Source organism: Diadema setosum, chromosome 20 (genome assembly GCF_964275005.1).
Source record: "Diadema setosum chromosome 20, eeDiaSeto1, whole genome shotgun sequence".
Lineage (NCBI taxonomy): Eukaryota > Metazoa > Echinodermata > Echinoidea > Diadematoida > Diadematidae > Diadema > Diadema setosum.
Genome location: NC_092704.1, coordinates 9,128,346 through 9,140,872, shown reverse-complemented (window position 1 = coordinate 9,140,872; position 12,527 = coordinate 9,128,346). Strand labels below are relative to the sequence as shown.

At 44.5% G+C, this 12,527-nt stretch overlaps 2 protein-coding genes across 2 annotated transcripts; both read left to right on the top strand.

The window, feature by feature from the left end:
* Positions 1-4,212: 4,212 nt before the first annotated feature.
* On the top strand, positions 4,213-5,022 carry LOC140244069 (uncharacterized). Its single transcript, XM_072323719.1, has one exon. It carries the CDS (start codon positions 4,213-4,215, stop codon positions 5,020-5,022), a length of 810 nt encoding a protein of 269 aa, XP_072179820.1.
* A 2,542-nt stretch (positions 5,023-7,564) lies between these two features.
* LOC140244068 (uncharacterized) lies at positions 7,565-10,393 on the top strand. Its single transcript, XM_072323717.1, has 2 exons — positions 7,565-7,981; positions 10,241-10,393. The coding sequence occupies exons 1-2, from the start codon at positions 7,565-7,567 to the stop codon at positions 10,391-10,393; spliced, it is 570 nt and encodes a 189-aa protein (XP_072179818.1).
* The last annotated feature ends 2,134 nt before the right edge of the window (positions 10,394-12,527 follow it).

Below are 12,527 nucleotides of genomic sequence, written 5' to 3'. Positions count from 1 at the left end.
TGGCCTTTCCAGCGACAGGGGCAGGCAGTTTGGTTCAGGGTCGAGTCTGAAGTCCATATTTTGCTTTTTCCTTGGGGACCGTTTAGCGCAAGGGCGACTTCGTATTGGGAAGGAGGTACAAGGCGAGCGCGGCCTCGCCTGTATACCATGGTATATACGGGGTACAATGCACAGGTATACCTCCGGCCCTTGAGCAGCAGCTTCAGACCTTGTGGGTGTGCGAACGAAGTGGGCGGGGCTAAAGAACCGTGTCGAGTTGTCCCAGGGGCCACTCAGTGACGCACCCCGCCACTCACACCCCATTTTGCCTCCATCTTATAACCTGATGGTCGAGATTTCTCCTCCTAGTCCTCCTGCTTTCTCCTCGAATTTTCTTTCGTCCTCTTCTTTTCATCTTGGTTCTTCATTTCCTGAAATATCTTTCTTCTCGTACGGTGTATTTTTTTCTTTTCTTCTCCTTTTGCAAGCTTACGAGTGCGTGTGTCTGATGTCTGCGTGATTATGTCTAGATTACTTTTTGTTTCTGTTTACATACACTTTAGTTATTGTCACAGTGAATAGAAGAGTAGGCTGAGGAATGAATAAGTGGTTATAAAAGTGGGCCTGTGGAGGGAAATAAAATGTTTCCATGTGACTCAATATGACCTACATCTGTATTTCAGGGAAACGGGCAAGTTATTCTCGGTGTAGGGAAAAGTGCGTTCCAATGTCTTTTGTTAATCATATCACTTCTTCAATAATTTAGTTGTAGCAGCGCTGTACTGCGTTACCATGGTGACCACAGTGCACTGCTCTGTCCTGAAAGTGAAAAATGCGCAAAACCTTCTTGCATCTTGTATTTACATTGATTTAGAAAAAGAGAAGGAAAGTCTGTTTAAAACTAGGACGGGTGCCTGATATTGTATTTGTACAGTTTCTTATTATGATATAGGCAGTAGAAGTGGGCGCTGCAAAATGTCACACTGCAGCACAGGCACCACAGCTGACAGTTGACCGCTCTGCCTGACCTTTTGATAAAGTACCCCTTGGCCCAAAGCCTCATTATCACTGACCATAACAAATCACCACCTCTTAGGGAAGAACACCGCCACTGACCCCTCACTCTTTAGTGTTTCCGGGGTCGTTTTTCTTCCAAGTTCAGGGCAAATAGATCTCATTGTGTGCATAAATAAGATGACAGGGAAATATACCAGTTGCTGTCTGATTGACGCGTCCTAATGCCAGGCAGCTAAAAACAAAATCTGACCTCAGACTGGACGGAGATTTCGTGTGCATCTTTGACCCCTGAAGAGGAAGTGAGTTTGACCACGACCTCCACTTCGCTGTCATGATCGAGCTATATAAAAACCCTGAAAACTCGGAATTAGCAGGGACTTTGAAATTGCCATTGACTGCTGATTATGCTGCCCGAGATCAGCTCGTCTAGCTGATTTTTCTCCTCAACTTCATGACTTTTGGCTGAAAACTGTGTGAGGACTTTGTTTCGTCAGGCAGTCCTTGTTTCTCCACAAATACTTGGCTGGAGATTTTGAGAGGACTTTGCTACGCCTGGCAGCCCTTGCTTTTCAGCCTATGCCTCGACAGCCTGGAAATAAGCATCTTTCCCCGGGAGGAGAACAGCACCGCAGCCCACAGTCAGTCTATTACAACCGGCAATTAGAAACTGTTGACTCTGTATACACGTGTATAAGAGGATAATGTCCGCTCAATCTCTGCCGATGACTGTCACAACGCGGCATCTACATCATTTCAGGCAAATCTGACTCCTTGCCTCATTCATGCCGAGCATCCAGTCAACCGTCATCCCGTTCCCGTTTCATCTCGCTTTGGACCCGTCGTGTTCGAGTTTTTCGCCCCGATCTCGTCCGTCGCGCTCATCTTCGACGACGCCGTCCTCGCGAAGTGACGCACGCCATTCAATGGATTTTCACGGAACATTCCGGACTTAACATAAACTGGAGATTTCGCGCCCTGATACACCGTGATAGAGTATTGGTGGTGAATGTTTATATCAATATTTGGAATTTCCTAATTCGGATAATATCTGTGGATCCACATTATTGAGCTTGATTTTGAACAAGTCAAGAGGGGTAATGTACATCTGTTCAATTTATACTTAGTTGTAGGCATTATTCTGAACGCCAGAATAATATAAAATTTTTGTCTGTCACTACCACGCTATATTAAAATGACAGCGTGTCGATACAGGTATGATCCTGATCGATTGTAAATAAAGTCCGTTCAATTGAGAAGGCCATTGCAAATGTAAACTGAACTGTCTCACATGTGTTTGCTTTAACCTCATTGTCTCGTAAACAAGAACAAAAAATAGGGGAATTGGTTATTGACCCTTGCGCGTGCAACTTAAGCAAAACAATAACAAGCATTCACACAATTACAACAATACCAGGTCTTCCTAAATAGTCTTATAACTAGATCTCCAGAACTCAGTCGTTTAAACGTACTCCACTTCTTTCTTTTTCTTACTATGATCTATGATTTTCCTCCACTTTATCCCTTTCCAGAGACATCTTATGTTTTATACTTTCTTTACGGGATGATTTCTCGGTGATTTCTTCCCCGCCCTCGGGGCTATTTAACTTTATATTCTGTCCTGTATGGATTTAAAATAGGCCACTGAGGAAATCTCATTTTAAAACAGACCAAATTTTACAAGAAAGTTTAAACATTAGATTTTTAAGGTTTACAGTATCATTTGCGTTGGATAGCAATGGGTCAATGAAAAACGAATAGTCACCACGATGTCACCAATCACGTTCACAGTTTGCGCCCTTTCGTAAAACTGGTGAGTGTATATAATTTACGAAGCGTCATAAGGCCTACCATTCATTTCTACATACGTATGCATGTGTAGATAATACCTGATTGTGACGTATAGGCCTACGTTCAGTTTATTTTTGCTTCGAATTTTTGAACAGTGGAACAAAGTTGTACTAATTGACTGCTTAGTAGGCTCTAGACATAGACTATTACACTAGCACACTATCATATCCTTTATTTCTTTCTTTTTTTTTTATTCAAACATCTGTTTGGGTGCAATATATGGAGCCTAGATGCAGTTATTTTCCAAGCTCAGGTTAAATGAGTTAGATAACTATTCGACAGAAAGGACCTATATTTTAACAAGTAATGTGGCTAGATTTACGCAGTTGTGGGGGAAAAATACAGACACACAATATTAGTATAAAAGCATCGGCAAGCAAAGAGGATTGAGAAAGCTGCAATAAAGTAACAGATGGGTTGTGATGTTAGCCTGCACCATAACGGCAGTTTACTTGTACAAACGAAATTCACAGTTGTATCTGGAAATGGATGGACGCATGCATGGTAGGAAAGATGCCATCTAGGTGATCATAAAAATGTAAACTTGATATCGTGTGCTCATTAGCGAAGCACTCACAGAGCGCAGACCTTCCGCACAGCAGCACATTTCTAAATGTCCATCCATGATGGAATTCCTACTCGCCTGTATATTATATCATTGTCCTACATTCATATCATTTTTACGTATAGATTCCTTGACCATCAACACACCGTCAGCTTGCTGTCGCATGCCTCCGCCGTACTTTCTGGCCAACAGCGCAATGGCTCCAAGGGTCGCAAAGTAAGCGCGCCATCTAGCGTTCACGATTGGCTCCAACACATATGAAAGAGAATCCTTCAAAAAATAACAAAAACACAATTATGCTAATACAAAAAATAGGGGAATTGGTTATTGACCCTTGCGCGTGCAACTTAAGCAAAACAATAACAAGCATTCACACAATTACAACAATACCAGTTCTTCCTAAAGTGGTGACCCCGACGTGATCGAAACCGACGTGATTTGAAGTGATCCGAGACAGCGATGTTCGAGTATACACATCTTGCTTAAGTTGATAACTGTTGACACCAAATTGTGGCAAATGTTGATATGTTTCTCAAAGTATAATGTCTTCTGATGAGTTGTAAATCGATCAGTTTTTCAGTTATCTAATGGTTAACTTGTCGGATGAGTGGAGTGTATGCATAGACGCATTAATTAGACAACTGAGTCAAGGTTTTAGTGTTCAATTTTGTGAGTCTCATATCCTAGTTCTGTAACTTCTCAGATAATCATGGCCGAGCCTAACGTTGAGACTCAGTCTAACGTCGAGACTACTCGTGGTTCACCTAGTTCAGATTCAGGAGCTAGCTCTAGCCCGGCAGTCAATGCCGCGGGAACCATCAAATTACCTCCATTTTGGAGGGCTGACCCACAGGTTTGGTTTGCACAGGCAGAGGCGCAGTTCACGACCAAGGGTATTCACGAGGGAAGAAACCAAGTACTCCCACGTGATAGCCACACTAACGCCGGACGTTGCTATGGAGGTGCGAGATATTATCATTAACACTCCAAAAGACACCCCATATACCGTCTTAAAGCGGCAATTGACAGAGCGCATGTCAGAGTCTGAACAACGCAGAGTTCAGAAATTATTGACGGAGGAGGAGCTCGGCGACCGCAAGCCCTCCCAGCTGCTTCGTCGAATGAATCAGCTGGTCGGCGAGCTGCAGCTAGAGAAATGCATAATGCGACAGTTGTTTTTACAACGATTGCCGAATAGCGTGCGTCTAATCTTGGCGTCCACTAAAGAAACCCTGCCACTGACCGAGCTCGCCGAACTCGCAGACAGAATCCTCGACGCACATATTCCGACTGTGAACATGGTAGACCCTCCCGTCGTCGCGAGCGCAGCGGTGGCACCCTCCACCGCACAGCTTGACGAGCTCGTAAGTCTGCTCCAAGGCATTGAAACCCGACTCAAGCGGCTAGAAATAGGCGCGAAGGCAGCCGAAAATCGAAGTCGTAGTCGCAGCCGTAGCCGTGGTCGCGCCCGAACGAAAGAGGAGGCCAACGCAGGCAATGCACCAGCTGAAACGGAGCAACAGCCAGCCGATTTGTGTTGGTACCATCACAAATATGGTGACAAAGCAGAGCGATGCAAGGCGGGATGCAAGCATTTCCCAGCGGGAAACTAGCGAGCCGGAGGGTAGCCGCGACACACCACTCTGGCAGTCAAACCAACCCCAGTCGCTTATTTTACGTCACGGATCGAAACTCTAATAGACAGTTTCTCATCGACACTGGCGCCGCTGTGTCAGTTTTTCCTAGGACGAAACAAGATTGCTGTAAGCCAAGTGCAATGTTTCTGCGTGCAGCGAATGAAACTAGGATTAAAACATTTGGCCAGCGCTCGCTCACCCTTGATTTCGGTTTACGCCGTGTATGCCGTTGGGTCTTCGTCATTGCCGATGTGTCAATGCCTATTATAGGTGCCGATTTCCTGTATCATTTCAATTTCTTGGTTGACGTAAATAAGCACCGCCTCATCGACCCGCTAACAAGCATTACCATTACCGGCCAACCTGCTAATTGTCAGGCTATCAGCCCAGTGATTGACAATATCGCAGCTGACAATCGGTATACTAGGATGCTTTGCGAAGAATTTGTCGAAATAACCAAACCGGTGTATCGGCCGCAAGATATCAAGCACGATGTTTTGCACCACATCGAGACCCGTGGTCAACCGGTGCATGCAAGACCACGTCGACTAGCTCCTGACCGGCTTAAGATCGCCCGCGCCGAATTTGAGCACATGATGGATCTCGGCATTATCCAGCCCTCCAACAGTCAATGGTCGTCACCATTACACATGGTGCCAAAGAAGACTGAGGGGGACTGGCGCCCGTGCGGAGACTATCGTGGGCTCAACAAATCCACCATACCAGATAGGTACCCAATACCTCACATTCAGGATTTTGCATCGAATTTGCATGGTAAGCAGGTCTTTTCTAAAATAGACCTAGTACGTGCTTACCATCAAATTCCGGTGGCACCTGAAGACGTGTGTAAGACGGCGATATGCACGCCCTTTGGTTTGTTTGAATTTTTGCGTATGCCCTTCGGCTTGCGTAACGCCGCGCAAACTTTTCAGCGTTTCATCGATCGCGTGCTTCGTGGGTTACCATTTGTGTACGCTTACATTGACGACTTGCTTGTAGCCAGTGACAACGAAGAGGAGCACGAACACCATCTTCGTTTGTTGTTCACTAGGCTACAAGAATTCGGCGTTGTCGTCAATCCTAACAAGTGCGAATTTGGACGAGACACGATCGACTTCTTGGGTCATCGCATTAACTGCGAAGGCGTGTGCCCCTTGCCCGACAAAGTTGATGCGATACGCCGGTGCGCCACGCCCACCTCAGCCAAACAACTTCGCGCTTTCCTCGGCCTCGTGAACTTCTACCGTCGATTTCTGCCGAATTGTGCCGAGACTCTGCTACCTCTGACAGACCTACTCCGCAATCGTCCACCTCGCTCACGCAAACCACTGCCGTGGTCACCAGCGTGCGAAGCGGCATTCAGCGAGATTAAAGAGAAAATCTCCCAAGTCACGCTGCTGTCTTACCCTAATACCCAGTTCCCCCTTTGTGTCGCCGTTGATGCATCCGACAGGGCGGTAGGAGGTGTAGTGCAGCAGCTTACTGACGGACAGTGGCAGCCTATTGCTTTCTTTTCGCGTAAGCTCAACCAAGCAGAGACACGCTATAGCACATTTGGGCGGGAGCTCCTAGCTATGTATCTCGCGATCAAACACTTCAGATACATGCTAGATGGTCGAGACTTCTGCGTTTTCACCGATCACAAGCCCATCATCCATGCTTTCAATGCAAAGCCAGATCGCCACAGCCCGCGCGAGATTAGACATTTGGATTACATCTCCCAATTCACAACAGACATACGACACATTCGAGGGACGGACAACGTCGTGGCCGACCTACTTTCACGTCCCCAGGTCAGCCTGATTCAGGCAGGCGAGACTGTCAATTATGAGGTCATGGCGCAAGCCCAGGTACTTGATGCCGAGCTACAAGCAGAATTGCGTAACCCCCAAACTAGCTTGCGGTTAGAGCGCGTGCCCCTTATCGACACCAACAGTGCTCTAGTCTGTGACATGTCCACCGGCAAACCACGCCCATTTGTCCCCCAGTCGCACAGAAAACGATATTTGATGCTATACATGGCCTATCACATCCAGGCATTAAAGCCAGTCAGATAGCTGTATCATCTCGATTTGTGTGGCCCTCTGTAAATAAAGATGTTCGCACATGGGCTCGCCAATGCATTGCATGTCAGAAAGCCAAAGTGCATCGGCATGTCAAATCACCCCTTGGGACATTCGCAATCCCTGATGCGCGATTCGCACATGTTCACATAGATATAGTAGGTCCTCTCCCTCCATCCCGAGGATATACATATTTGTTGACATGCATTGATCGTTACTCTCGCTGGCCAGAGGCTATTCCTCTGCCTGATATAACAGCGGAGACGGTTGCTAGAACATTCATTGAACGTTGGGTTGCTGTTTACGGAGCGCCCGAAACAGTAACTACTGACCGAGGAACTCAGTTCGAGTCCCAGCTGTTTACCAACTTAACACGCATGCTCGGCACTTCGCGAATTCGCACTACAGCCTACCATCCGGCGGCAAATGGCATGATAGAGCGTTTTCATCGCCAGATGAAAGCGGCGATGAAAACTAAACCAGACCCTACACGCTGGTGTGAACACCTCCCCGTCATCTTGTTGGGCATTCGCTCAACTGTTAAAGATGACCTTTCATGTTCCCCAGCGGAGTTAGTCTTCGGGACTACGCTGCGATTACCGGCACAGTTCGTTGACCCCAAGCGTGCTGATGTTGACCCTAGCGACTATGTCTCCCGATTGCGCGACCACATGAGTCAAATCAATCCCACATCTCCCCGTGCTCAGAGCACAACGACCTACCTGCCGAAGGATTTATGTACATGTTCACATGTGTTCGTGCGCGTAGATAGGGTCCGTAAACCGCTAGAACAGCCTTACTCCGGCCCTTACAAAGTGCTAAAACGCACTGACAAATATTACACCCTCGACATCAACGGCAAACGAGAACAAGTTAGTATCGATCGACTTAAAGTTGCTTATATCGAACCGAGCAGTGTGCAGGACGACCTGCAGCACGGTCATGACGACGAATCACGACTTTCCCCACCTAATGCAGAAAAGGCGAATGAAGTTAACTCTCCCGCCACTCCGACGCAACCCGCAATTAGGCAAACCAAATCTGGGCGTCACGTCAAATGGCCAAAACATTTGTTGGATTATGAAGTTTAAGCTCTTCTTCAAAGATTCCAATACCCTTTACCATTTATCATATACTGTGAAGATATTGTAATTATGTTTCAAAATGATTTTTCTGACAGGAGAAATCCGGTCGTTTGAATTTGTGCTATCCGAGCGTGCGTTTACACGTTGCTTCACTATAGGGATAAAGATGAACCACGAAAGTCGAGGTTATGTAAGAGTGAATGCTCCCGCATGGGAGCCTTTTCATACATTGTAAATAATGTTGTGTACAGTTTACGTTTAAGATTCTGACTGTTGAGCATTTGTGCATGCTTTTATGTTATGTATCTCTCTCTTTCTCTCTCTTCTCTGTATCTTTTTATATCTTTCTTGGCAAGGTTTATTCCTTGAACTGGATTTAGTGTCGATAGTGGAGTGAATGCTCTGTCGAACACGTTGATAAAGTCTGCAGTGGCTTTACTATTATTGGTAGAATCAAAAGTCAATTGACTCATGGTTGTTGTAATTCACTTCTAATCCTATACAGTAAATTGAGGGTTTTTTTTGAGGATTTTTTACCACACGTCTCAGTAGAGCGTATTGTTGTGTCTGCTCCACCCATTCGACTATAGTACTTACTATAGGATAGGACAAAATGTCTGTTGGCCGAATCAAATTTTGTTAGAATAAGACAAGGTTTTCCGGGACGTCTAACTAATAATATGAACATTGTATTTTTTTTGTTCAATTGTGGAAATTTGCCACATTCCATACAGCTCTCCTGATTGGAATACATGCTCCATTGTCTTGAACGTATTGTTGAGGCTGAAAATATGTAAATATAATATTTTACACTGCCAGTGTTGTGGTCTTAGTCCTGGGAAGCTTAGTTTTGTTCCAGTCGCTCTGATAGAGCATTTCATGTAATTAGTGCATGTATTCAACTTTATACTGGCTAACCATCTATGTGTAACCTACATTTCTGTACTTGCATTGTTTGCTAGAGATCTGTACATAGTATATAGTGCGTTTTTTGTTTGTCGTAAGCAAGTGCTTTGGCAAGGACTTCCTTACTAGGGGGGGATTGAATGTAGCAGCGCTGTACTGCGTTACCATGGTGACCACAGTGCACTGCTCTGTCCTGAAAGTGAAAAATGCGCAAAACCTTCTTGCATCTTATTGATTTAGAAAAAGAGAAGGAAAGTCTGTTTAAAACTAGGACGGGTGCCTGATATTGTATTTGTACAGTTTCTTATTATGATATAGGCAGTAGAAGTGGGCGCTGCAAAATGTCACACTGCAGCACAGGCACCACAGCTGACAGTTGACCGCTCTGCCTGACCTTTTGATAAAGTACCCCTTGGCCCAAAGCCTCATTATCACTGACCATAACAAATCACCACCTCTTAGGGAAGAACACCGCCACTGATCCCTCACTCTTTAGTGTTTCCGGGGTCGTTTTTCTTCCAAGTTCAGGGCAAATAGATCTCATTGTGTGCATAAATAAGATGACAGGGAAATATACCAGTTGCTGTCTGATTGACGCGTCCTAATGCCAGGCAGCTAAAAACAAAATCTGACCTCAGACTGGACGGAGACTTCGTGTGCATCTTTGACCCCTGAAGAGGAAGTGAGTTTGACCACGACCTCCACTTCGCTGTCATGATCGAGCTATATAAAAACCCTGAAAACTCGGAATTAGCAGGGACTTTGAAATTGCCATTGACTGCTGATTATGCTGCCCGAGATCAGCTCGTCTAGCTGATTTTTCTCCTCAACTTCATGACTTTTGGCTGAAAACTGTGTGAGGACTTTGTTTCGTCAGGCAGTCCTTGTTTCTCCACAAATACTTGGCTGGAGATTTTGAGAGGACTTTGCTACGCCTGGCAGCCCTTGCTTTTCAGCCTATGCCTCGACAGCCTGGAAATAAGCATCTTTCCCCGGGAGGAGAACAGCACCGCAGCCCACAGTCAGTCTATTACAACCGGCAATTAGAAACTGTTGACTCTGTATACACGTGTATAAGAGGATAATGTCCGCTCAATCTCTGCCGATGACTGTCACAACGCGGCATCTACATCATTTCAGGCAAATCTGACTCCTTGCCTCATTCATGCCGAGCATCCAGTCAACCGTCATCCCGTTCCCGTTTCATCTCGCTTTGGACCCGTCGTGTTCGAGTTTTTCGCCCCGATCTCGTCCGTCGCGCTCATCTTCGACGACGCCGTCCTCGCGAAGTGACGCACGCCATTCAATGGATTTTCACGGAACATTCCGGACTTAACATAAACTGGAGATTTCGCGCCCTGATACACCGTGATAGAGTATTGGTGGTGAATGTTTATATCAATATTTGGAATTTCCTAATTCGGATAATATCTGTGGATCCACATTATTGAGCTTGATTTTGAACAAGTCAAGAGGGGTAATGTACATCTGTTCAATTTATACTTAGTTGTAGGCATTATTCTGAACGCCAGAATAATATAAAATTTTTGTCTGTCACTACCACGCTATATTAAAATGACAGCGTGTCGATACAGGTATGATCCTGATCGATTGTAAATAAAGTCCGTTCAATTGAGAAGGCCATTGCAAATGTAAACTGAACTGTCTCACATGTGTTTGCTTTAACCTCATTGTCTCGTAAACAAGAACAAAAAATAGGGGAATTGGTTATTGACCCTTGCGCGTGCAACTTAAGCAAAACAATAACAAGCATTCACACAATTACAACAATACCAGGTCTTCCTAAATAGTCTTATAACTAGATCTCCAGAACTCAGTCGTTTAAACGTACTCCACTTCTTTCTTTTTCTTACTATGATCTATGATTTTCCTCCACTTTATCCCTTTCCAGAGACATCTTATGTTTTATACTTTCTTTACGGGATGATTTCTCGGTGATTTCTTCCCCGCCCTCGGGGCTATTTAACTTTATATTCTGTCCTGTATGGATTTAAAATAGGCCACTGAGGAAATCTCATTTTAAAACAGACCAAATTTTACAAGAAAGTTTAAACATTAGATTTTTAAGGTTTACAGTATCATTTGCGTTGGATAGCAATGGGTCAATGAAAAACGAATAGTCACCACGATGTCACCAATCACGTTCACAGTTTGCGCCCTTTCGTAAAACTGGTGAGTGTATATAATTTACGAAGCGTCATAAGGCCTACCATTCATTTCTACATACGTATGCATGTGTAGATAATACCTGATTGTGACGTATAGGCCTACGTTCAGTTTATTTTTGCTTCGAATTTTTGAACAGTGGAACAAAGTTGTACTAATTGACTGCTTAGTAGGCTCTAGACATAGACTATTACACTAGCACACTATCATATCCTTTATTTCTTTCTTTTTTTTTTATTCAAACATCTGTTTGGGTGCAATATATGGAGCCTAGATGCAGTTATTTTCCAAGCTCAGGTTAAATGAGTTAGATAACTATTCGACAGAAAGGACCTATATTTTAACAAGTAATGTGGCTAGATTTACGCAGTTGTGGGGGAAAAATACAGACACACAATATTAGTATAAAAGCATCGGCAAGCAAAGAGGATTGAGAAAGCTGCAATAAAGTAACAGATGGGTTGTGATGTTAGCCTGCACCATAACGGCAGTTTACTTGTACAAACGAAATTCACAGTTGTATCTGGAAATGGATGGACGCATGCATGGTAGGAAAGATGCCATCTAGGTGATCATAAAAATGTAAACTTGATATCGTGTGCTCATTAGCGAAGCACTCACAGAGCGCAGACCTTCCGCACAGCAGCACATTTCTAAATGTCCATCCATGATGGAATTCCTACTCGCCTGTATATTATATCATTGTCCTACATTCATATCATTTTTACGTATAGATTCCTTGACCATCAACACACCGTCAGCTTGCTGTCGCATGCCTCCGCCGTACTTTCTGGCCAACAGCGCAATGGCTCCAAGGGTCGCAAAGTAAGCGCGCCATCTAGCGTTCACGATTGGCTCCAACACATATGAAAGAGAATCCTTCAAAAAATAACAAAAACACAATTATGCTAATGTGTTTCTTGTGTCGTTATCAACTTTTTCCAAAAATGTCATCCAAATCCGTTCTTAACTTATGGACTTAATCTGCAGCCACAACCTGGCAGAAGTAAAGATGAAGAAAGGGCCTCGACTATTTAATTTCTATTTAGCGGCATACCTGTGAAATGTTCTAAGACTTATCTTCATTTTATTTTGATAACAATGTCAGTACTTATACTACCCCGTATTGTGTCTACAGAATATCTAATGTTACAATGACCGCCGAAAACCTGTGAATGTCCACCTTGCACATCTTAAGTCAGTCAGTATCCAATACTAAGTATCACATACCACTGCATCC

Coding starts and splice junctions, on each gene's coding strand:
- LOC140244068 (XM_072323717.1), top strand. CDS start 7,565: ATGAAAGCGGCGATGAAAACTAAACCAGACCCTACACGCTGGTGTGAA. Junction 7,982..10,240: donor TCAACGGCAAACGAGAACAA/GTTAGTATCGAT, acceptor ACATCATTTCAG/GCAAATCTGACTCCTTGCCT.
- LOC140244069 (XM_072323719.1), top strand. CDS start 4,213: ATGCCGCGGGAACCATCAAATTACCTCCATTTTGGAGGGCTGACCCAC.